The sequence below is a fragment of the Oncorhynchus mykiss genome, chromosome 1 (genome assembly GCF_057628025.1).
Source record: "Oncorhynchus mykiss isolate SJ-2025 chromosome 1, ASM5762802v1, whole genome shotgun sequence".
NCBI classification, from domain to species: Eukaryota; Metazoa; Chordata; class Actinopteri; order Salmoniformes; family Salmonidae; genus Oncorhynchus; species Oncorhynchus mykiss.
Window position 1 is genome coordinate 37,487,222 of NC_143022.1, and position 26,643 is coordinate 37,513,864.

The following is a 26,643-nucleotide window of genomic DNA, read 5'->3' on the forward strand; positions in this document are numbered from 1 at the left end:
CGCAGGTGCACCTTTACAAAGGCCACTCTGAAATGTGCAATTTTGTCACAACACAATGCTCAGATGTCTCAAGTTGAGGGAGCGTGCAGTTGGCATGCTGACTGTAGAAATGTCCACCAGAGCTGTTAACAGAATTTAATTGACTGTTCATTTCTCTACCATAAGCCGCCTCACATAGTTTGAGAATTTGGCCGTATGTTCGACCGACCTCACAACTTCTGTCCATGTGTAACCACGCCAGCCCAGGACTTCCACATCTGTCTTCTTCACCAGCAGGATTGTCTGAGACCAACTACCCGGACAGCTGATGAAATTAAGTATTTCTGTCTAGATTTAAAGTGTTCTGAAAAATGTACACAAACTATGAGTTCATAAGGAAACAAGTGAATTGAAATAAAAATCATTAGGCCCTAATCTATGGATTTAACATGACTGGGCAGGGGCACAACCCTTGGCCAGGCCTAGCCACTCCGTTTGACTTTTCCCCACAAAAGTGCTTTATTAATCTGATTTGTAAAAAAATACATTTTGTAATGCAGGAAAAAGTCCAACTTTGATAATTGTCATGCTTGGGTCGGGTGGATGACAGACTTTTGACAAGTGAAGTGGCTGACGTTTAAAAGGTTCCATTAACCATAGTGATCTGGAAGTCTGGATAGGCCCTTTGACATTTTCAAATCCTTAAGGTCTTTCAGAATGATTTATCGTCAAATCAACTGTGGCTCGTTAAACACCCACACATTTGGCTATTAAATGTATTTATTCCTTTGCATTAAAATACTTTTAGCATTGACAAAATAAGTTTGACATCTTCTAAACACGTGTTAAATGTACAAAAATACCTTCTTTACAGAGGCTGCTGAAAACACCCTAGGGCTTTTCAAACAAGTACAAAAATAAAAACAAACCTAAGACAGGGAGAGAGGCCCAGTGTAAAGTTTACCAAACTGTACACCGACTAATCATTCCTCTTTGTCAGTTGAATGTTGTCCTCCAGTTTGCATAGCTTCTATTGAACATTCTCAGTGATGGTTTTAAAAGCAATAATATTAAACAGCAAGGTAGTACGGTACTAAGGTTTGGTTGGTGCGTAAAATCAGTCAATTCAGAGAAGTGGTTCTAAGAAAATATGTAGATTATGATTTGACAGAAACAGATGAGTGACTAAATGTAGCGTGGAACAGGAGGGTTACAGTATATATGTTGTTAGCTGGAGTTGTGAGACTGTGCGGACACTACAGTGTTCAACACTGAAATGTTTCACCAACTGTTAGAATTGTTTTTGAACCGCAGTCCAGAGAAATTTCTAGATGTTCTCTAGCAGTCTGCACACAACATTCAATTCCATAAATAACTTAACTAAGTAAAAAAAAACATATTGAATGCAACTTAGTCTGATATAAAAGGTAACAAGATGATGCTCAGATTAGTCCCTCAGCAGCCAGCTGGCGATGGAGCGAAGAAGTAGGATGCCAGGAGGATGAGGTAGACCACCACCAGAGCAGTGCCTGACCAGAGGAGAAAACTGTCCAATTAAACACTTAATCCACTAGAGGGCAGTTCTCTATCATGCTCAAATAATCAATATCCTACAATGACCGGCAACAGATGGACAAGGATGATTTGGTTGGATCAATGATCATTTCAACGTGTTAATTGATTACCTTAGCCTGTGTACAGTGTAGTTGACTGTTTCTGCATTGAACAACACTGTTGTTTACAATGCCACGTTGGCTGATGCAGAAACAGTCAGGCATACAGGTTGGGATGGATCGCTCTGAGGCAAACCCTCCAGTCACGCCTTACCTTGGAAGTAGTCCGATTTGCCATCCATGAAGATGTAGTTGACGAGGACCACGCTAAAGATGCTGGCCCACAGATGCAGGTCACAGAATATTAGCACAAAGCCCACATCCTGTCATAACACACACACACAGGAAATGACTTGTCTGTTTTTACCATCAACATATTTATTTTCTATAGTCTACCATGGTATAACTATGGTCTTTGGGTGAGCTGACAAATCAAATGAAAAAAACATTTAAAAAATCCATCCATGAAAATTTAAGCAAAGCCAATTCAGAAAGGAAATCAAAGTGCCCGCCTTAGCTGACATCAGCTGAGAGTGCACCAATTAGATGCTACTTTAGTAACAATCACGCCTACCTTAGTTGGAGCTCCATTTAATCTGACCAGGTTCTGCTCCTGCTACATGGTGTTTCCTTTCTCAACTGCACTTATATTATTGATTAGTTATCAAGTGACAGGTACAGTCAAGGGGTAGTGTCTTACGTAGAAGGCGTTGAATAAAACAAGCAGGGGGATCTGGAGCATGCAGACCTGTACAGCGATGCAGCTGCCCACCTCCAGGCTGGGAAAAGCAACACAGAGGAACAGTCAGTCACTCCCCATCAAACACTTGTTGCAGTCAGATAATTCCTGCTAACCAACAGGTCACCATTGCAGTTTTTACCCCGTCAGATCATGTGGTTAGGAAAAACAACTGTTCATGACCTCTGTTAGTGAGGACCCACCTCAGACTGATGTTGTTCTGAAGGGCAAACTGGATCCCGTTGACAATCTCCGGGATCTCAGGTACCATGGCCAGCACGGTTACTCCTATGAAGTACTGATGAACAACGAGAGGGATAGTGAGGGTTGAGAGGAGAGGGAGCTATAGGGAGATCATCATGATGACAAGACAACCGTGTGTGGTGTGGTGTGGTGTGGTGTGGTGTGGTGTGGTGTGGTGTGTGTGTGTGTGTGTGTGTGTGTGGTGTGGTGTGTGTACCTGTGAGATATTGGGCTGACTCAGTATGGGCTGGATGTGTTCAGTGGTGACATCAGCGCAGGCTGACATCAGTAGAGTGGCTATGATGAGGATGGCCAGAGCTCTCCACCGAGACCAGTGGACAACTGCACCATGGTGGCCGGTCACTGCAGACACACATAAACACACAGTTATGGATGGCTGTTACTTATACAGTTTATAACTGTGTGTGTGTGTGTGTGTGTGTGTGTGTATTTTACCCTTACCATGTCCCTCGCCAACGTGAATGTCGTAGATGTGTGAGTGTGTCTTCAGTGTGAAGATTAAACCAATGATGTAAGCAACAGGCAGAAGGAAGGAGACCGTGTACACCAGTGGCCTGAGACACACACACAAATACACACACAAATAAAGATGAGTATCACAATTCTTTACAAAAGTATATATATATTTTAAATATTCACTAAGATCATCGAGTTACAAAAAAAGTACTAATAATTTGGAGCAGAACCTCTCAACACTCACTGGATGTGGCTGTGGAACAAGGTGTAGTTGTTCTCACTCTGTTGGTAAGATGACAATATATCATCAGGTGAAATACTCAGTGCCACACGACTGTCTGATACAGTACTATACAGAAGAGTGTTTCTGTTACTTTGCGAAATTACAGTTTGACTGTGTGTCTGTTGATGATTGAACGTTACAGTTTGACTGTGTGTCTGTTGATTTACAGTTTGACTGTGTGTCTGTTGATGATTGAATGTTACAGTTTGACTGTGTGTCTGTTGATTTACAGTTTGACTGTGTGTCTGTTGATGATTGAACGTTACAGTTTGACTGTGTGTCTGTTGATTTACAGTTTGACTGTGTGTCTGTTGATGATTGAATGTTACAGTTTGACTGTGTGTGTCTGTTGATGATTGAACGTTACATTTTGACTGTGTGTCTGTTGATTTACAGTTTGACTGTGTGTCTGTTGATGATTGAATGTTACAGTTTGACTGTGTGTGTCTGTTGATGATTGAACGTTACAGTTTGACTGTGTGTCTGTTGATTTACAGTTTGACTGTGTGTCTGTTGATGATTGAACGTTACAGTTTGACTGTGTGTCTGTTGATTTACAGTTTGACTGTGTGTCTGTTGATGATTGAATGTTACAGTTTGACTGTGTGTGTCTGTTGATGATTGAACGTTACAGTTTGACTGTGTGTCTGTTGATTTACAGTTTGACTGTGTGTCTGTTGATGATTGAATGTTACAGTTTGACTGTGTGTCTGTTGATTTACAGTTTGACTGTGTCTGTTGATGATTGAACATTAGTTTGACTGTGTGTCTGTTGATTTACAGTTTGACTGTGTGTCTGTTGATGATTGAACGTTACAGTTTGACTGTGTGTCTGTTGATTTACAGTTTGACTGTGTGTCTGTTGATGATTGAACGTTACAGTTTGACTGTGTGTCTGTTGATGATTGAACGTTACAGTTTGACTGTGTGTCTGTTGATGATTGAACATTACAGTTTGACTGTGTGTCTGTTGATGATTGAACGTTACAGTTTGACTGTGTGTCTGTTGATGATTGAACGTTACAGTTTGACTGTGTGTCTGTTGATGATTGAACGTTACAGTTTGACTGTGTGTCTGTTGATTTACAGTTTGACTGTGTGTCTGTTGATGATTGAATGTTACAGTTTGGCTGTGTGTCTGTTGATGATTGAACGTTACAGTTTGACTGTGTGTCTGTTGATGATTGAATGTTACAGTTTGACTGTGTGTCTGTTGATTTACAGTTTGACTGTGTGTCTGTTGATGATTGAATGTTACAGTTTGACTGTGTGTCTGTTGATTTACAGTTTGACTGTGTCTGTTGATGATTGAACATTAGTTTGACTGTGTGTCTGTTGATGATTGAACATTACAGTTTGACTGTGTCTGTTGATGATTGAACGTTACAGTTTGACTGTGTGTCTGTTGATGATTGAATGTTACAGTTTGACTGAGTGTCTGTTGATGATTGAATGTTACAGTTTGACTGTGTGTCTGTTGATGATTGAACGTTACAGTTTGACTGTGTGTCTGTTGATGATTGAATGTTACAGTTTGACTGTGTGTCTGTTGATGATTGAACATTACAGTTTGACTGTGTGTCTGTTGATGATTGAACATTAGTTTGACTGTGTGTCTGTTGATGATTGAATGTTACAGTTTGACTGTGTGTCTGTTGATTTACAGTTTGACTGTGTATCTGTTGATGATTGAACGTTACAGTTTGACTGTGTGTCTGTTGATGATTGAATGTTACAGTTTGACTGTGTGTCTGTTGATTTACAGTTTGACTGTGTCTGTTGATGATTGAATGTTACAGTTTGACTGTGTGTGTCTGTTGATCATTGAATGTTACAGTTTGACTGTGTGTCTGTTGATTTAGAGTTTGACTGTGTCTGTTGATGATTGAATGTTACAGTTTGACTGTGTGTCTGTTGATGATTGAATGTTACAGTTTGACTGAGTGTCTGTTGATGATTGAACATTACAGTTTGACTGTGTGTCTGTTGATGATTGAACATTACAGTTTGACTGTGTGTCTGTTGATGATTGAATGTTACAGTTTGACTGTGTGTCTGTTGATGATTGAATGTTACAGTTTGACTGAGTGTTGGTTGATGATTGAATGTTACAGTTTGGCTGTGTGTCTGTTGATGATTGAATGTTACAGTTTGGCTGTGTGTCTGTTGATGATTGAATGTTACATTGTGACTGTGTGTCTGTTGATGATTGAATGTTACAGTTTGACTGTGTGTCTGTTGATGATTGAATGTTACATTGTGACTGTGTGTCTGTTGATTTACAGTTTGACTGTGTCTGTTGATGATTGAATGTTACAGTTTGACTGTGTGTCTGTTGATGATTGAATGTTACAGTTTGACTGTGTGTCTGTTGATGATTGAACGTTACATTTTGACTGTGTGTCTGTTGATTTACAGTTTGACTGTGTGTCTGTTGATGATTGAACGTAACAGTTTGACTGTGTGTCTGTTGATGATTGAGCATGACTAAGCATTACTGACCAGGTCGTAGTGACAGTTGCGGCAGGCGAAGGACCCGCTGGTGGTGTTGTCCCCCGTGGAATTGGTGCAGTTGTCACACACCAGGTTCCCATACGCCTTAGAGAACAGCGTGGGGGCAAACACACCTACAGAGACAGGATGAGGAGAGGGTAAGCCAGGGGAATAAAACATTTTTGAGGATATGTGGGTCTTGAGGGTCTTGGGTACGAGGTGAGAAGTGGTTTAGGGTTGAAGGTCTTGGATACGGGGTGAGGAGTAAGGACGAAGGGAGGAGTTGGTGGTGAGGAGGTCTGGACTCACCTCCCACAGAGATGAAGAGCAAGGCAGAACTGACCCCAGCTGAACGACTGTTAAACCTCTGCTCCCTGTGTCTCAGCCCTCCTATGATCATACAGATCCCCTAGAGAGGTAGGGTGAGCAGGAGTGGGTGGTTGGGGGAGGAGTAAGCAAAAAAGAGGAATAAGGAAAAAGAGACGTATTACATTTCTGTGTGTGTGTGTGTGTGTGTGTGTGTGTGTGTGTGTGAGAGAGAGACTCACAGGGATGAAGAGGATGCAGCCCAGCAGTGTGCCGGTGAGGGCAGATTTAACTATCTCCTGCAGACAGGCATTACCAGCGCGGTGACCCCTCAGCAGGGCCGTGATATAGAAGGTCATCTCTGTGATGGAGCCAAAGGTCGCATTCACCACCGCCCCCACCGCAAAGTTGCTCTGGGCAGAGATACTGCAGAAGGGATAAGGGACATTGTTCATATGACTTTGTTGTGGCCAATTGTTTTTATTCAGCTTTAAAATAAAGGGTAATACGAGTATTCCTAGTCATGTTTTGCTCCTCAAGTATACATGTACTGTATGCATGTTTATGGGAATATGTAGGGGAGAGTGGGGTAAGATGAGCCATTGTTTTTCATTCAGTATCAATCTGTCAAGGGAAATATAGTTCCCATTCTAACAAAGATATCTGTCAGGATGCTGTGTATCCCTGGAAATAAAGACAGAATTCATGTAAACATTACAGTCTTGAAAACATAGCTTGTCCAAAAAAAAGTTGTCTCTTGGCACAATTTACCCCGGGTTTTGCTAGCTACACATTTCTGTACCGATTGAAATATTATCACTGCCTTTTTGAAACCATGTATATCCTCATTTCCCAAACACCATTAAACACAATCAAAGTAGCTTTTTTGTCTTTGAATCATTTTTAACCCAATGAGTCCCACTGTAACACCAGCGTGTTTTAGACTTCTATCCCCTTTTAAACATAGTGTGTATGCGCTACATACATACTTATGGGTTGTACCATTGGATCAATCAATTTCTTCTGCATCCGTAGATACCGACCATTAATGGGGGCTGAGCAAGACCGGGCCTGGGTCTTTTTACAAAAACGTCTGTAGAGTGAATGGTTTGAGCTACAAAGCATTAAAAGCGAACCATGAAAAGCTGAGACTCTCACAAACAGGTAACATGTTTTGCTCACAAGAGTCGTTAGAAGGTGAGGGGTTCTTCTACATAGAAGATCACAGGAAATCCCAGGACACATATACTGTAATAAGCTCACATAGTTGCTGTCACAAACTCCACAGAGATGTCACGGACTAGTTGTATATTCATTTCCAAGGGAGCAAACAATTGCTGTACTTACAGCACTCATTTGTCAATATAACTCACGAATGCAACTGTTTAATATCAAATTGTGTTGTGTTCTACTTGTAGTCCTGGTTGTCCTGAAAAGACAATTGTAAAACACTTCACTGTGAGGATAAATATAAGAGCTGGACATGCAGCTGATTGAAAGTTAGATACATGAAAAGACCATTTTTGCTGGGGTCTCAGGACTGATATGGTTGTTAAGCATCTTTTAACACAGGCTTAACGCCTAACAAACACTTTGTACTTTTTAAAACACTTTTAACACAGGCCCTGTTGTTACCTCATATCCCAGTGATAATGACTTACATTACACCTGGGAAGAAAACTCTTACATTGGCTCAACTTACCCCAAGGCAAACATTTTTACTATTAGCCCACACAGCTACAGGGATGTACTTTCATGCTAGGTTTAGGACCTCATATTGACGCTTAAAGAGACCCCAACTGATGTATAGAACAATCTTTATTTTTGTTTATATACAAGCATCACGAAACCTCAACACAATAAATTCATTTGACTTGGTGAAAATCTGTTTCTTTTGGACACAACTGTTTACCACTTTTTCCATGTGGTTTCTTCCTTCACAGACTCCATGAAATGATGACTTCTTCCCAAATATTATGGTCAAATTGTTCATTTTGTGTATGGTTTCCAAGAAACAAGGGTGGCTCAACATACCCCACTCTCCCCTACAGTATTTGTGTGTGAGTGCGTGTGCTGACCTGGCGATGCCCATGCCGATGTAGTAGGACAGAGGAATGATGGAGCCGACTGCTGTGGCAAACTTGACCTCAGAGCTGGCAAACTGGTTTCCTTTATCTACATAGCCAATCACCAGGGACACTATCACCAGGGGAAGGAGGTCTGATGAAGGGACTAAGGAATTCAACATGTAAAATGTAAATCAAATGACTGGTCCAAAAACAACCCCGGCCTAGTCCTTTTGGCCCCAACACTATAGGCCTTGTGATAAAGGATACTGACAGCAAACACATTGATACCATCCACAGTGTATTTGTAGTAATACCAGTTGACCGCGTGGTAGCAGCACAGCAGCGCTCGAGTCTCACAACCCTGAGGCTGGAAGTCATACAGGATATTACAGTTAGTAATAATACAAGGCTTCTTTACTGACAACTAATCCAGACAATCTTATTCATTTTATCAGCTGCTCACCAAGGCCTTAGATTTTCTAAAACAGGTGTGTTACAGCAGGGTTGGAACAAAAGCCTGCATAGCCAGCTCCCGAGGAGGAGATCTGGCTATACCTGGCTTAAATGCTTAAATTATCAGCGCCCTGTCTGCCTGCCCTGCCCCTACCTTCCTCTTTGAGCAGGTGGAGACCGAGAGGTTCTCAGGGGGCATGAGGAGGATGGAGGCCAGGGTCCGGGCATTCATCTTGGCCACGGGAATGGTGAACACCAGCAGCCAGGAGATCAGGCAGGCCAGGGAGTGAACCACAGCCAGCAAAGGATAACCCAACAGCAGCCACACATACGTGCTCACACGGTGCTACATAGGATAGAGGAGACAGATAGAAGGTATACATCACACGGTGCTACATAGGATAGAGGAGACAGATAGAAGGTATACATCACACAGTGCTACATAGGATAGAGGAGACAGATAGAAGGTATACATCACACCGTGCTACATAGGATAGAGGAGACAGATAGAAGGTATTCATCACACAGTGCTACATAGGATAGAGGAGACAGATAGAAGGTATACATCACACAGTGCTACATGGGATAGAGGAGACAGATAGAAGGTATACATCACACGGTGCTACATAGAATAGAGGAGACAGATAGAAGGTATACATCACACGGTGCTACATAGGATAGAGGAGACAGATAGAAGGTATACATCACACGGTGCTACATAGGATAGAGGAGACAGATAGAAGGTATACATCACACAGTGCTACATAGGATAGAGGAGACAGATAGAAGGTATTCATCACACAGTGCTACATAGGATAGAGGAGACAGATAGAAGGTATACATCACACGGTGCTACATAGGATAGAGGAGACAGATAGAAGGTATACATCACACGGAGTGGCTGCAGATCCAACCTTTCTGGGCCCCTCTTCCCGACAGCTAAAGGTCTCGAAACTTCTGCGCATGACACTCTACTTTACGCACAGTCTCTGCTCTACTCGTAGATAACAGGCTACTCATGGCGAATGGTGCTCGTTTAATAAAGTTAAATCAAAGCTGAGTCAATGTCTGCAATATCACATAATGATAGCATTCTACATAACAGAGCCGAATATAGTAGCATAGTATAAAGTTACTCTAAGACAAAAAAACACCACCTCAATCCTTATGAGATTTTAGGATGATTGTGTGAAGGGTCGAAATGTTCTCATGTGGCCAAAACTCAACAGCGCACGCCACCAGGCAAAATACGTGCTTTGTTTGAAACTAAACACAGATAGGCTATGCTACTGTATACAGGTGCTGCATGGACGTTTCACCAGTAAAACTTGAATGATTATCATTCACAATTGACAGTGGGAAATGTGAAGGGAGGGTGACCACAAAACAATGTGTGCGTAAAGAAAAAGTAAACAAACATGAAAGGTACAGCAGAAAGGTACAGCAGAAAGGTACAGCAGAAAGGTACAGCAGAAAGGTACAGCAGAAAGGTACAGCAGAAAGGTACAGCAGAAAGGTACAGCAGAAAGGTACAGCAAGCTCATTGACGACTACAAGAAGCGTTTGTCTCCGCAGTTATCTTGGCCAAAGGCTGCGCCACCAAGTACTAGCGCCGGCGTGCCAATACTATTGTCCATGCCATTTGTCTTTATTTTCTAAATCAAATGTGTAAACTTAAGTTCAGAAAAATAAAACTGGTTCTGTAATGTTGAAAATCCAATAACAAGGTGTGGTGATCAAAAGTTTGTTGTCTTGTATTTTAGTAGATATTGGGAATTATTTAAGAAAAGTGCATGGGTGTCAACATATTTGTCCGCAACTGTATACAAGCCCCCGCATCACACATCAGACTCTTACCCAGTAGGGCTTGTGCTGTGGTGGCCCCTGTAGCAGGTCTGGAATGGGCTCTTCAGTGGGTGATGGCAGGAGGATGGGAGAAGTGTCCTCATTGTCCTCCACATCCTCTGGGATGGCCTCACAGTGGGGGAACCTACCACAGCACCTCTCTACACCTCCTCCCAACTAGAGGGGGAACACAAGAGAGTTTAGCCCAGACACAACATTCATTCTCTTAGAGGACATTATCCGTCTGTCTGTCTAATCTTTGCCCTATAAGTCATCACATGTTCAACAATGTTCAACAATCTAGCTGTATTCTAGCTATATATTCTAGCTATTTTATATGCGATAACATAGACCTTTAAGTCTACATGATTGTTGTGGACATTTGCCTTTAATGGCTTGTGGTGGGGAAAGGAAACAGGGACTTCTGCTACACAGCCACCACAGACAAACAGACAGGAAGTGAAGACAGGAGCTGAAACAGATGTGGTGTATCTTAACAGTTTTAACTGACTTCCTCTAAACTGATCTTTTCCAGTGGAAGCAACATGATGGACAAAACACATATTACTGTACCTCCTGTATGGACTTCCCAAATGGCCATAAGAAATACCAAGACAACTTCCAGCACATCTTCCCTAAAAGCAGAGAGAGCGAGAGAGACCCAATCATTTCTAAAGGAATCATATGTTAGGATGGCAGTATGTGATAATCCCACCCTCCACAAAATACAAAGGTTTCATCTCAGATTGGAGTCCACCAATTCAATTGATAATCGAAAATTGATTATCGAAAATAATGGCGCCGGAGGGGATGGCTGCCGTTTTATGATTCCCTAACCAACTGTGCTGTTGTGTGTGCTTTTTCGCGTTATTTGTAACTTATTTTGTACATAATGTTTCTGCCACCGTGTCTTATGACTGAAAAGAGCTTCTAGTTATCAGGACAGTGATTACTCTCCCAATACTGGAGGAATACTTTTTCTTTGATGAGTCGGACGGGAAGGATTTACTTCAGACGTACAATCATTGGATAATAAAATATACGAGCTATGAGCACCTACATCCTACCAACGGAACATAAAAAACTGTAATATCTTATGATTCACCAAGTTCTGGCTGAACGACGACATGAATAACAGCTGGCGGGTTGTAAGCTTTTTCGGCAGGATAGAACAATGGCCTCTGGTAAGACAAGGGGTGGGGGTCTATGTGTATTTGGAAACAACAGCTGGTGCACGAAATCTAAGGCCACAAAGGGAAGCACAGCCGTGAGCTGCCCAGTGGCACGAGCCAACGAGACGAGCTAAATTACTTAGAGGAAAATAACACTGAAACATGTATGAGAGCATCAGCTGTTCTGGACGACTGTGTGATCACACTCTCCGATGTGAGTAAGACCTTTAAACAGGTCAACATTCACAAGGCCGCAGGGCCAGATGGATTACCAGGACGTGTACTCCGAGCATGTGCTGACCAGCTGGCAAGTGTCTTCACTGACATTTTACACCTAATACCAACATACCTAATACCAACATGTTTCAAGCAGACTCCCATAGTGCCTGTGCCCAAGAACACTAAGGTAACCTGCCTAAATGACTACCAACCCGTGGTGACTACCAACCCCCCCAGGTGGTAAGGGTAGGTAACAACACATCCGCCACGCTGATCCTCAACATGGGGGCCGCTGAGGGGTGTGTGCTCAGTCCACTCCTGTACTTCCATGACTGCATGGCCAGGCACGACTCCAACACCATCATCAAGTTTGCCGATGACACAACAGTGGTGACTACCAACCCCCCCAGGTGGTAAGGGTAGGTAACAACACAAGCCTGATCACCGACAATGATGAGACAGCCTACAGGGAGGAGGTCAGAGACCTGGCCGTGTGCTACCAGGACAACAACCTCTCCCTCAACGTGATCAAGACAAAGGAGATGATTGTGGACTACAGGAAAAGGAGGAATGAGCATGCCCCCATTCTCATCGAAGGGGCTGTAGTGGTGCAGGTTAAGAGCTTCAAATTCCTTGGTGTCCATATTACCAACAAACAATCATGGTCCAAACACACTAAGACAGTCGTGAATAGGGCACGACAAAGCCTATTCTCCCTCAGCAGACTGAAAATATTTGGCATGGGTCTTTAGATCCTCAAAAGGTTCTACAGCTGCATCATCGAGAGCATCCTGACTGGTTGCATCACTGCCTGGTATGGCAACTGCTCAGCCATCCACGGCAAGGCACTACAGAGGGTAGTGCGTACGAACGACCCAGTACATCACCGGGGGCAAGCTTCCTGCCATCCAAGACCTCTATACCAGGCGGTGTCAGAGGAAGGCCCTAAAAATGGTCAACGACTCCAGCCACCCTAGTCATAGACTGTTGTCTCTGCTACCGCACGGCAAGCAGTACCGCAGCGCCAAGTCTAGGTCCAAAAGGCTCATTAACAGCTTCTACCCCCCAAGCCATAAGACTCCTGAACAGCTAATCAAAGGGCTACGCTGCTGCTACTCTCTGTTTATTATCTAGGCATAGTCATTTTTAACTCTACCTACATGTACATATTACCACAATTACCTCGACTAGCCGGTGCCCCTCCACATTGACTCTGTACCTGTACCCCCTGTATATAGCCTCGCTGTTGTCATTTTACTACTGCTGTTTAATTATTTGTTACTTTTATTTTCTATTTTTTGAACTTATCTATTTTTTTCTTAAAACTTATTAAAACATTGTTGGCTAAGGTCTTGTAAGTAAGCCTTTCACTGTAAGGTCTACCTACACCTGTTGTATTCGGCGCATGTGACAAATCAAATTTGATAACACAGTACTGCCAAAGGATAGACAGTACTGCCAATGGAGATCCATACCATATGGTACTCCAATGATGGTGATGAACATCAGTATGCTGACCAGGAGGTAGGCCAGAGACACCCACCAGCCAAACAACAACACATACACCACATTTCCACAGGTGATCAGATGACCTAACATCAGAGACACAGACAGAGAGAAATTAGTGATGACGACATGTAGTCCTATTCACAGCAAGCCATGATTGAGGACTTCGGGGTTTGTACCGAGTATCACAGTGACATCTGTAGAGTTGACTACTTTTCCTCCTTACATGCACAAATACACAAAAAAAAACCACACAAACACTCACCTGTGTGTGGTTTGATGGCGTTGAGCTCTGAATAGAGCTCCTTGACCACATCTGACCTGTCCTCAAAGGGACGCTCCGTCACATGACTCTTCCACTTCCTAAATCCAAACTAAAACACGCGCGCACACACAGCGAGAGAGTAAATGTGCACATATGATTTAGACAGTTCATTTGAACCTGTACTGTACAAAACATACTTCCTAACTTCAGATTTAGTGAATATTTGTTTTCATTTCAACAACTCTACTTGTGATGTGCTAGACACCCTGCGTACAGTGGCAAATCAGCAGTTAAAACAATGACAAAGCCTTCTCCCCAACACTATTTCAGTAAAACAATGACAAAGCCTTCTCCCCACCACTCTTTCAGTTAAAACAATGACAAAGCTTCTCCCCGCCACTATTTCAGTTAAAACAATGACAAAGCCTTCTCCCCGCCACTATTTCAGTTAAAACAATGACAAAGCCTTCTCCCCACCACTATTTCAGTTAAAACAATGACAAAGCCTTCTCCCCACCACTATTTCAGTTAAAACAATGACAAAGCCTTCTCCCCACCACTATTTCAGTTAAAACAATGACAAAGCCTTCTCCCCACCACTATTTCAGTTAAAACAATGACAAAGCCTTCTCCCCACCACTATTTCAGTAAAAAGCGGGGGATAAGGCTGGAGAAATGTAACAACTCTCAATTTCAACGACAGAGCTATGGATGCAAGGAATGACCATGATATCAAAATGATAGTTTTAACCATGTTAACATTTTACAGCAGTGGGCTAAATCAGGGTCACAGAGTGTTTCTTGGTAGTCTTAAACAAATCTACTTTGAAACAAACGTATACGCCTCACACACAAGGTCATGGGCTTAAAAAAGACACCTGTACCATGTCAGATATAGAGTTTAAATTATTTTAAATGTTGAGTTTGCGTCCCAATATTGCACTTCATATACAGTGCCTTCGGAAAGTATTCAGACCCCTAAACTTTTTTCACATTTTGTTACGTTACAGACTTATTCTAAAATTGATTAAATCGTTTTTTTCCCCATCAATCTACACCCAATACCCCATAATGACAAAGCAAAAACAGGATTTTAGAAATTTTGGCAAATTCTTCAAAACACAAAAAATAAACAAAAAAATTAACTTGGCCGGGTACGAGCCCGGGCTGCGTAGAGATGTCCTTGTCCCATCGCACTCTAGCAACTCCTGTGGCGAGCCGGGCACATGCACACTGACATGGTCGCCAGATGTATGGTGTTTCCTCCGACACATTGATGTGGCTGGCTTCTGGGTTAAGCAAGCAGTGTGTCAAGAAGCAGTGCGGCTTGGCAGGGTCGTGCTTCAGAGGACGCATGGCTCTTGACCGTACGAGAGTTGGAGCGATGGGACAAGACTGTAACTACCAATTGGATATCATAAAATTGGGGAGAAAAAGGAGAAAAACATCAATAAAAATAAACAACAAAAAAATCCTTAATTATTACATTTACATAAGTATTCAGACCCTTTACTAAGTACATTGTTGAAGCACCTTTGGCAGCAATTACAGCCTCGAGTCTTCTTGGGTATGACGCTACAAGCTTGACACACCTGTATTTGGGGAGTTTCTCCCATTCTTCTCTGCAGATCCTCTCAAGCTCTGTCAGGTTGGATGGGGAGCGTCGCTGCGCTGCTATTTTCAGGGCTCTGGATGGGCCACGCAAGGACATTTAGTCCTGAAGCAACTCCTGCATTTTCCTGGCTGTGTGCTAAACTTCGATAAACTTTGCCCCAGTCTGAGGTCATGAGCGGTCTGGAGCAGGTTTTTATCGTGGATCTTTCGGTACTTTGCTCCGTTCATCTTTCCCTCGATCCTGACTAGTCTCCCAGTCCGTGCCTGTGAAAAACATACCCACAGCATGATGCTGCCACCACCATGCTTTACCGTTTGGATGGTGCCAGGTTTCCTCCAGACGTGACGCTTGGCATTCAGGCTAAAGAGTTCAAGCTTGGTTTCATTAGACCAGAGAATCTTGTTTCTCATGGTATGAGAGTCTTTAGGTGCCTTTTGGCAAACTCCAAGCAGGCTGTCATGTGCCTTTTATTGAGGAGTGGCTTCTGTCTGGCCACTCTACCATAAAGGCCTGATTGGTGGAGTGCGGCAGAGATGGATGTCCTTCTGGAAGGTTCTCCCATCTCCACAGAGGAACTCTGGAGGCTTAGTCAGAGTGACCATCGGGTTCTTGGTCACCTCCCTGACCAAGGCCCTTCTTCCCCAAGATTGCTCACTTTGGCCCGGCGGCCAGTTCTAGGAAGAGTGTTGGTGGTTCCAAACTTCACCCATTTAAGAATGATGGAGGCCACTGTGTTTTTGGGGCCCTTCAATGCTGCAGACATTTTTGGTACACTTCCACAGATCTGTGCCTCGACACAATCCTGTCTCGGAGCTCTACGGACAATTCCTTTGACCTCGTGGCTTGGTTTTTGCTCTGACATGCACTGTCAACTGTGGGACCTTATATAGACAGGTGTGTGCCTTTCCAATCATGTCCAATCAATTGAATTTACCACAGGTGGACTCCAAACAAGTTGTAGAAACATCTCAAGGATGATCAATGGAAACAGAATGCACTTGAGCTCAATTGCAAGTCTCATAACAAAGGGTCTGAAATCTTATGTAAGTAAGGTATTTCATTTTTTCAAACTCCATTTTAGAATTAGGCTGTAACGCAACAAAACGTGGAAAAAGTCAAGGGGTCTGAATACTTTCCGAATGCACCATATATGAATGCAGCTGCCACTGTATTGAAGCCAATGGACACAGTTTATTATAGTGCACTATGCTTTATTACCGGTGACAGGTTCAGTACACTACATTCTGTATGCATTTTCTTAAGTCTTGTGGATCAATGCACTGCTCTATTTTAGTTTATAAAGCCCCCGTACAAACTTCTGCCATGCCTTACATCACTGTTAAATTACAGATATACGAGTCACCAGACCGGATCACAGGGATGGTCAACTCTGGAGATCCTTTTGGTCAGCATTGAGTTAGGTAGATCCGCGTTTAGTTCATTTTGCACCTTGTGGAATGATCTCTAGAATTCTACAAAGTTGGATGTTTTGGTGTCGCTAGGACATTTCAGACAATTGGTTGATTACTTTTTGACTGAGGAATGTGTTTGTTTTTCAGGATCGTGTTTTGTTAGTGACTTTTCTTAAATTCCTTGTAAAAATGTGTATGTTTTGATTGTGTTGAAATTGTAAGTATTGTGAATTTGTATGATTGTGTGCAGGGCTGCATCCCTGGGATGGATCAAAATCTTTCATTCATCTGCAATGTTGTTGATTCTGCTTCATATACTATACTGTACTATATACCCTGTAGTTGTTGGCTAGTTTGTTGGCCTCCACTTCGTTCTCTGCTCTGATAGTGGTCTTGTTGGTGGCGTCCTCCCATACATCCTCAGAGGCATGGGCGCTGAGTCCTGAAGGGTGAGATGTATTCAATCATGTTACAATCGAACTCTATTGAGGTTAATAATAACAACCAAAAGTTTATCTCTGGCCCGGTTCCATTTCAACCCTTACCGCCCTCTCTTCTCCTAGTGCTATAGTACCAAAATGTGACTGGACCTTGTACTCACGTGTGTGTGTGGACGGACATTTTGGCGTGTAGACACCTGGTCCGGGGAGGAGGGAGGGGGAAAGCGAGGGGGTGCAGGCATCCCTCAGCTCGGAGTGCAGGCTGGCCACACACAGCCGATCACACATTGGCCCGTGGAGGTGCCCCCCCCGGTGATCTTGGTCCCATGGAGAATCTGCAGGGAGTGGACGAGGGGAGGAGATGTAGCAATGGCACAAGAGGTTCTGGCCATGACCCAAAGTGTTTGGTAAACACTGGTCTAGCGTGTGGTGTCCTGGTGGAACTTGAGAGACATGTTAAGACCGTAGGTCAGAGACAATGACCCTGTACTTCATGTCTGGAAGAGGAGGAGAGGCATGACAGACATACACAGCCAGACAGACATACACAGTCAGACAGATGGGCACAGACAGACATAAGCTGGGCTTGTTCACGGAGACAAAACTCTGCCTGAAACAAGACAGGCGTGCCTGCCTGGTCGGTTATTTTCAGAATGTGCTTGATGGTGGCAAATAAACTTTATGACCCAATATATTACACTATTTATTTAACCTTTATTCATCCAGGTAAGCAGTCATGCAATGCACTTAGGCCAAAGTGTGATCTAATGTTCCCCTGACTTGTTTTTCTGTACCAAGGCTTCTCATAGTCACAGTAGGCCTGCAGTAACACCTGCTAAACTGTGTACATGACCAATAACCTTTGATTTTAGTAAAATACAGAAGGATTAGTATCACTTCCCTTTACCAGTATAAATACAAACGATGTTCTTGAACTTCCCCATCTTTCTGCCTAAATGTCTTCAATGTCCCTTAAGGTCATACAGTTTCAACTGCATGTTACAAACATTTAATGATTCCTGTAACCAGACGAGGTAGACAGACGTTATCCAATGTTGATACTAGCAGGCCGCCAGCCACAAACAGGGGCAGTTCCTGTCCTTAACACTGAAACATCAAACTTGTGAGACTGGTAATCGGTTCTTACAGCACCCACTACCATTCAGTGACATTATTTGTCCATGGGGAAAAAGAGCTACTTCGTAAACACAGCACTGCCTGTTAGACTAAAATGAGTAGTAACCCTGAATAAGACCTAACCACACACTGACCAAAAAGTTATTTAGTTGGCATTTACGCATGTCCCCATTACCAGTAAAACATCATCAAAACCCATTTCTTTCACTTACTTGCTGTGCTGTTTCGTTGTTCATTTGTTCAGTTTCATCCAGGATTTCATCATACATGTCAAACAGTGAAGTTTCAGCTCTGTCTGTCCGTGGCCTCTCTTCCTCGGTGCGCACTGTCACTGTGTCCGTTTACATCTTGTCCAGCTCTGTCTGTCCGTGGCCGCTCTTCCTCGATGCCCACTGTCACTGTGTCCGTTTACATCTTGTCCAGCTCTGTCTGTCCGTGGCCTCTCTTCCTCGGTGCACACTGTCACTGTGTCCGTTTACATCTTGTCCAGCTCTGTCTGTCTGTGGCCGCTCTTCCTCGATGCCCACTGTCACTGTGTCCGTTTACATCTTGTCCAGCTGTGTCTAACATTTCACGTAAACCCTGTTTCTTGTCTGCATCGAAGTAGCGGGTCTGGTACCTAGCATCGAGCTAGGTGGCGACACAGTAAAGTGGCTCAGAGAGAATGCCACCAAATCACTTGTTCACAGCCTCTTGTAGAGTACTTTTGTAAGTTTTAACCCCATGGTCTGTGTTGGCAGTTTTGCTGAGCAGGTGTTTCAATGCCATGACAGAGGGTTTCACGTCTGCTACAGACACAGTTGATGAGCTTATTTCTCAGGTCAGTTGTTTGAATGGAGCGAGGAGTGTGTTCATGTTTCCATGTTTCAAACATGTTCTCAAATGCCATTGAAATGGATACAGCGGTATGAGAAACGGCACATTCTTGAGCATGCAATACGGCTTTCCTCAGTACGAAATCCTCATCGACCCACTGTGCTGTCAGACTCAGCATGCTCATGAGGCTGACATTGCTGGTCCAAATGTCAGTTGTGAAGCTAATAGCAGTGATGCCCATAGCAAGTAGCTCATGTGCGTTTCAACAATACTGTGTAACTCCGGTAGGGCAACATCTGAAAAATTGTGCCTACTTGGTAGTGTGTACCGAGGCTCGAGGTGCTCGGCCAGTCGGCGAAAGCCAACATCATCCACAACAGAGAATGGTTGATTGTCAAGGGCAATGAATTTCATTATCTTGGCGTTAATGAATTTCGCCCGAGTTATCTCGCTGAAATATTCTTACTCTTTCAAATGACTGCTGGACTTTAACTTGTTTAGTTCTTGGAAGTGTGCGCTTAGTATTTTTATGTTTTTGTTCTGTGTAGAGCTGTATTTTTCATGGCGTGGTTACGTCATCTACCTATGTTATATAGGTATGTACCTCATCTACCTACGTTATATAGGTATGTACCTCATCTACCTACGTTATATAGGTATGTACCTCATCTACCTACGTTATATAGGTATGCACGTCATCTACCTATGTTATATAGGTATGCACGTCATCTACCTACGTTATATAGGTATGCACGTCATCTACCTATGTTATATAGGTATGCACGTCATCTACCTACGTTATATAGGTATGTACCTCATCTACCTACGTTATATAGGTATGTACCTCATCTACCTACGTTATATAGGTATGCACGTCATCTACCTACGTTATATAGGTATGCACGTCATCTACCTATGTTATATAGGTATGCACGTCATCTACCTACGTTATATAGGTATGTACCTCATCTACCTACGTTATATAGGTATGCACGTCATCTACCTATGTTATATAGGTATGCACGTCATCTACCTATGTTATATAGGTATGCACGTCATCTACCTATGTTATATAGGTATGCACCTCATCTACCTATGTTATATAGGTATGCACGTCATCTACCTACGTTATATAGGTATGCACGTCATCTACCTACGTTATATAGGTACGCACGTCATCTACCTACGTTATATAGGTATGCACGTCATCTACCTATGTTATATAGGTATGCACGTCATCTACCTACGTTATATAGGTATGTACCTCATCTACCTACGTTATATAGGTATGCACGTCATCTACCTACGTTATATAGGTACGCACGTCATCTACCTACGTTATATAGGTATGCACGTCATCTACCTATGTTATATAGGTATGCACGTCATCTACCTACGTTATATAGGTATGTACCTCATCTACCTACGTTATATAGGTATGCACGTCATCTACCTACGTTATATAGGTACGCACGTCATCTACCTACGTTATATAGGTATGCACGTCATCTACCTACGTTATATAGGTATGCACGTCAGTTTGACATCGGTTTTGCACATCGGAGTTAAAATAGACATCAATCCGATGCCGATGTTGGCATTTTTAGCTAATATCGGTCAATTCAGATATGCTTACCGATATATCTTGCATCCCTAGCGCGTAGTGTGTAAAAATCTTCTGTCCTCGGTTGCAACACTCACTGCCGGGTTTCAAACTGCCCCTGGAAGCAATGTCAGCACAATAACTGTTGTCAGGAGAATCATGAAATGGGTTTCCATGGCTGAGCAGCTGCACATGGCTGGAGTGGTATAAAGCTTGCCACCATTGGACTCTGGAGCAGTGGAAATGCATTCTCTGGAGTGATGAATCCCGCGTCGCCATCTGGCAGTCCGACGGATGGCAGAACTATACCTACCCCAATGCATAGTGCCAACTGTAAAAGTTTGGTGGAGGAGGAATAACGGTCTGGGGCTGTTTTTCATGGCTCGGGCTAGGCCCCTTAGTTCCAGTGAAGGGAAATCTTAACACTACAGCATACAATAACACTGCCCTTTCCCACCTTGACAAAAGGAACACCTACGTGAGAATGCAGCTCATTGACTACAGCTCAAGCGTTCAACACCATAGTTCCCACAAAGCTCACCACTAAGCTAAGGACCCTGGGATATAACACCTCCCTCTGCAACTGGATCCTGGACTTCCTGACGGGCCGCCCCCAGGTGTTAAGGGCAGGCAACAACACATCTGCTACGCTGATCCTCAACACTGGGGCCCATCAGGGGTGTGTTCTTAGTCCTCTCCTGTACTCCCTGTTCACCCACGACAGTGTGGCCAAACACGACTCCATCACCATCATTAAGTTTGCTGGCGACACAACAACGGTAGGCATGAGAGGGAGGAGAGGAGGTTAGAGACCTGGCAGTGTGGTGCCAGGACAACAACCTCTCTCTCATTGTGAGCAAGACAAAGGAGCTGATCGTGGACTACAGGAAAAGGCGGTCCGAACAGGCCCCCATTAACATAGACGGGGCTGTAGTGGAGCGGGTCGAGAGTTTCAAGTTCCTTGGTGTCCACATGACCAATAAAGTATCATGGTCCAAACACACCAAGACAGTCGTGAAGAGGGTACGACAACACCTTTTCCCGCTCAGGAGACTGAAAAGACTTGGCATGGGTCCCCAGATCCTCAAAAGGTTCTACAGCTGCACCATCGAGAGCATCTTGACCGGTTGCATCACTGCCTGGTATGGGGAGGCAGGTAGCCTTTTATTTGCTTTTTATTATCTATGCATAGTTACTTCACTCCTACTTACATGTACAAATTACCTTAACTAACCCGCACATTGATTCGGTACCGGTAGCCCCTGTATATACCTAGTCACTCGGGGGGCTCCCGAGTGGGGCATCTCAGTGCTAGAGGCGTCACTCACTACAGACACCCAGGCTGAATCACAACCAGCCGTGATTGGGAGTTCCATAGGGCGGCGCACAATTGGCTCAGCGTCGTCCGGGTTTGGCCGGGGTAGGCCGTTATTATAAATAAGAATTTGTTCATAACTGACTTGCCTAGTTATAATTTTTCACTTTAGTTTATTTGGTAAATATTTTCTTAATTCTTTCTTGAACTGCACTGTTAGTTAAGGGCTTGTAAGTAAGCATTTCACGGTAAGCTCTACACATGTTGTATTCGGCGCATGTGACAAATAAAGTTGAATTTGATTCTAGACAATTCTGTGCTTCCAACCCTGTGGCAAGAGTTTGGGGAAGGCACTTTCCTGTTTCAGCATGACAATGCCCTCATGCACAAAGCGAGGTCCATACAGAAATGGTTTGTCGAGATCGGTGTGGAAGAACTTGACTGGCCTGCACAAAGCCCTGACCTCAACCCCATCTAACACCTTTGGGATGAATTGGAACGCAGACTGTGAGTCAGCCCTAATCTCCCAAGATTAATGCTCCTGTGGCTGAGATGTTCGACAAGCAGGTGTCCACATACTTTTGGTCATGAAGTGTATGTATCCAATGGACTCATCCTACAAAGTAGGCTGTCTTTGATCGGATACTTTCTAAATGCATCCTTCTGTCCTCCCTTCCTCCAATCACTGATATGACCACATAACTAGAATTAGATTCTATTCTTATGGATATGACTGGGGATGATTGGGTAAAAGGTCAAAATTGGGGTTGAGGAAAAGCAAAAAGTCCACAATGTTATCACCTATCTAGTTAAGTAAAAAAAATAAAAAATAAACTGTATTGTAGCTCAATCCAAAGGGGAGCAGCATAATGAATTCTAAAATTCTGAGCAGGACATTTGACACAAGGGAAAAAATCCTGCATGACAGGTGTGCGAGCATATGTTGGTGACGGTGTTATAATACTACTGTTTTGTCGGGACTGATGGTCTGTTTATCTTTTTATGGTTGTCGTTATATGGAGTAGGCCTACAGCTCTATCTAGTTGTCCTATCAGGGACAACAGTTTGGTGACAACTAGCATTTTAAATCGAACCCTTTTCCTAACCTTAACCTAATTCTCCTAACTTGCCATGTTAATTCTCCTAACTTGCTGTGTTGTTAGTTCTACTAATTTGCTACGTTAACTCCCCTAACCTGCTATGTTAGTTCTAACCAGCTATGTAAACAAACCATCAGTCCCTACAAACCATCTGTATCACCACACCTGTTGCTAGCCCAAAGGCCGGCAGATGGTGATATTGAGTCATTTACATTTTACAGTCTGCATTGTATGCAGCAGGCAATAAACCCGTATCTCAGTGGACCGGTTCTTCCTCCATTCGGTCTGCAAAGGCATCGATTTCCACCTTAACTATATTTAATGGCAAGAAGGCTGGCGAAAAAACGGGAAAAAATATGCGTACTTTCTTTATGAAACACGATGTTCCACCACCATGCTAAAGTGGCTAATGCCTGCAAACACTTATCCCAGATGTTGCATATCCCATGCCGCCATCTGTTTGCAACCATCTGTTGTTTACCGCTAGTTGAACGAAGGACGCGACATCAGGAAGTATCATTAGCATGGGGTTGGAAATGGTGTTTCGTAAAGAAAGTATGCATATTTTCAACAACAAAAATACCTTCTCTCCATTAAATCTAGTTCATGAGGAAATCAACGCATTTGCAGCCATAATGGAGAACGTTGTAGGTAAGAACCGGTCCAAGGGGGATACCAGTGTATTGCTGGCTGCATTCAACGGCTTTTGATGGTAAAATGAAACCAGATCAATATCGCCATCTGCCGTTTTTGGCCTAACCTGTAGTGTATTCCGTGTGATCATACGTCACAGGTTTATTCTCAGATTTTGATTTAAGTGACCACGACAATAATATATTCATTCAGTAGTAACACAGTCATTATCGAAAAAGGATAGGCAATGCACCTGTCTTTTCCCTTTGTTCAATTTCTTGAAATTACACTGTAGCCTAATGTGCATGTATTAACATGTAGGTATTATTTCGCGGTAGGATTATTTATTATATGACAGATTTTTTTTTTAAGCACATCGACGATACGAAGTATATGGCTGGTGTGTTAGTTTACATAGCCTAAAAAAAGTTTAGCATCGCACAACACTAACGTTAGCTACATCAGTAATAGGCTATTTAGCTCGGCCTCACCTTGACTGTCGATGGTTGATCTCCGCCGTCGACTCTCTGTGTCTGTTGACATGTGTGGGCTGGAGAGAGACAAATCAGTCTCTCAGTCAGTTATAGTAATGGGTTCCATCACGCGCTTCTTGCTCAACCTTGTCGTATGACGGCAGAGAGTTCTGCGCTCACGGATTAGGCAACATGGAATTATGGGAAGCGTAGTGATTACTGCACTATATGGGCTGTGTTGTAGGCTAGGCATGTAGACCTTTACTGGGAAGGTTTTCCTATTCATTTGCCATTCCTCGTAATACAGTTTGAGTGGGCATATGCCTGCCTATCTCTTGGTCGCTCGTCGGGCTGTCGTGTGCATCCTTTACACGTTTACAAAAGAAGACGTGCCGCAATCTCCACTCTTGTGAATACTGAACTGAAAATGAGCATCGCATGATCATAGAGAGAAAGCGTTTGTGTGTACCGTGAACTTCTCAAAACCTTTCACCAGAGGAAGTCTCAAAGACAGCCTATGCTTGCATTTGACAGCCTGTGAGGCCTTGTACCCATCCGTTTAGTCATGTTGTGGTGTCTGTTTGGCACTGTGAGACAAGTGAGATGCACAACAATAACCACCTATATTTGATATGTACACTACATGAAATTTAGATTCTGATCCATTTACTGCATTCAGAAAGTATTCACACCCCTTTACTTATTCCACATGTGGTTGTGTTACAAACTGGGATTACAATTGATTAAAAAATTATAACATTTGAACAAAATGAATGAAAAATACATAAGTCAACCCTGAGTCAATACATTTCAGACTCATCTTTGATAGCGATTACAGCTGTGAGTCTTTCTAGTTAAGTCTCTTAGAGCTTTCCACATCTGGATTGTGCAACATCTGCCCATTATTCTTTAAAACAACGTTTAGGCTCTATCAAATTGGTTGTTGATCATTGCTTGACAACCATTTTCAGGTCTTGCCATAGATATTAAAGCAGATTTAAGTCAAAACTGTAACTCAGCCACTCAGGAACATTCAAACATTCACTGTCTTCTTGGTAAGCAACTCCAGTGTAGATTTAGCCTTGTGTTGTAAATTATTGTTCTGCTGAAAGGTGAGTTCATCTCCCAGGGTCTGGTGGACAGCAAGACTGAACCAGGTTTTACGCTAGGATTTTGCATGTGCTTAGCTCCCTTGCGTTTATTTTTCTTCCTGGAAAAACTCCCCAGTCCTTAACGTTTACAAGCATACTCATAACATGACTCATTTTAAGCTGCATTACTTTAATGCCTTGTTGCAAACATAATCTGTGTTTGAAATTCCCTGGTCGACTAAGGGATCTTACAAATAATTGTATGTGTGGGGTACAGAGATGAGGTAGTCATTCAAAAATAATGTTAACCACTATTATTGCACAAAGAGTGAGTCCATGCAACTTATTATGTGACTTGTTAAGCACATTTTTACTCCTGAACTTATTTAGGTGTGAATACTTTCTGAAGGCACTGTATAATTGATCCTGGCTTGGGCCAGATGAACATCAGATATTTACATCAGTGAAAGGCATTTGGTATTTTATTAGGATCCCCATTAGCTGTTGCAAAAGCAGCAGCTACTCTTCCAGGGGTCCACACAAGACATGAAATAGTACAGAACATTAATAGACAAGAACAACTCAAGGACAGAATTACATTAATAAAGCCTAAATAACAATACATACACACAAACTATCTTGACCAAATAGGGAAGAGGCGTGGTGCCATGAGGTGTTTCTTTATCTATTTTTTAAACCGGGTTCGCTGTTCATTTGAGCAATAGGAGATGGAATGGAGTTCCATGCAATAATGGCTCTATATTCTTGAATTTGTTATGGATTTGGGAACTGTGAAAAGACCTCTGGTGGAATGTCTGGTGGGGTAAGTGTGTGTGTGTGTCAGAGCTGTGTGTAAGTTGACTATGTAAACAATTTGGGGTATTCAACACATTTGTTACAAAAATAAGAAGTTAAGGGTGGTTGGCTATAACAGGGTTGGATTTGCTGTACACTGCCATGCCAGCATGGGAAAGGCCAGTAGCTGAATGGAGGTCTTAATTGCACTCATAAACATGCATGGTATCAGTGTGGAACCACCTGCTAAATATCATGGTGGAGGAAGGAGTCTCCTAATTACATTAATTTAGTTGGAGTCCGCAATAAATAATCAAAATAAATATTTTGCCTGTGAAATATTGTTCCATGTTTTGTGGTTTATCATCACTGTAAATATCCAGCAATAGTTACTGTGAAAACAGATGTGGCAGTAAAAAATGATTTATGACTAGCAATTATGACTACAGTACCTGCCCTTACATACCATCAAGACCAGAATAGGGATCTCCTGGAAAGAGATGTTTAATTTAGCCCAAAACAGGAAGGGATGGAGTGACCTTGTGGAGCCC

General features: G+C 42.9%; 1 protein-coding gene across 1 annotated transcript; it reads right to left on the reverse strand.

The window, feature by feature from the left end:
- Positions 1–741: 741 nt before the first annotated feature.
- On the reverse strand, positions 742–24,674 carry cax2 (cation/H+ exchanger protein 2). The gene is made up of 20 exons (XM_036976727.2): positions 24,225–24,674; positions 17,291–17,464; positions 17,025–17,131; positions 13,663–13,771; positions 13,367–13,483; positions 11,074–11,135; positions 10,513–10,677; positions 8,810–9,001; positions 8,470–8,569; positions 8,212–8,353; positions 6,376–6,559; positions 6,137–6,236; positions 5,837–5,961; positions 3,296–3,333; positions 3,037–3,149; positions 2,792–2,937; positions 2,535–2,629; positions 2,293–2,371; positions 1,807–1,915; positions 742–1,508 (listed from the first exon to the last, which is right to left on the reverse strand). The coding sequence occupies exons 1-20, from the start codon at positions 24,274–24,276 to the stop codon at positions 1,435–1,437; spliced, it is 2,283 nt and encodes a 760-aa protein (XP_036832622.1). The 5' UTR covers positions 24,277–24,674; the 3' UTR covers positions 742–1,434.
- Positions 24,675–26,643: the final 1,969 nt, after the last annotated feature.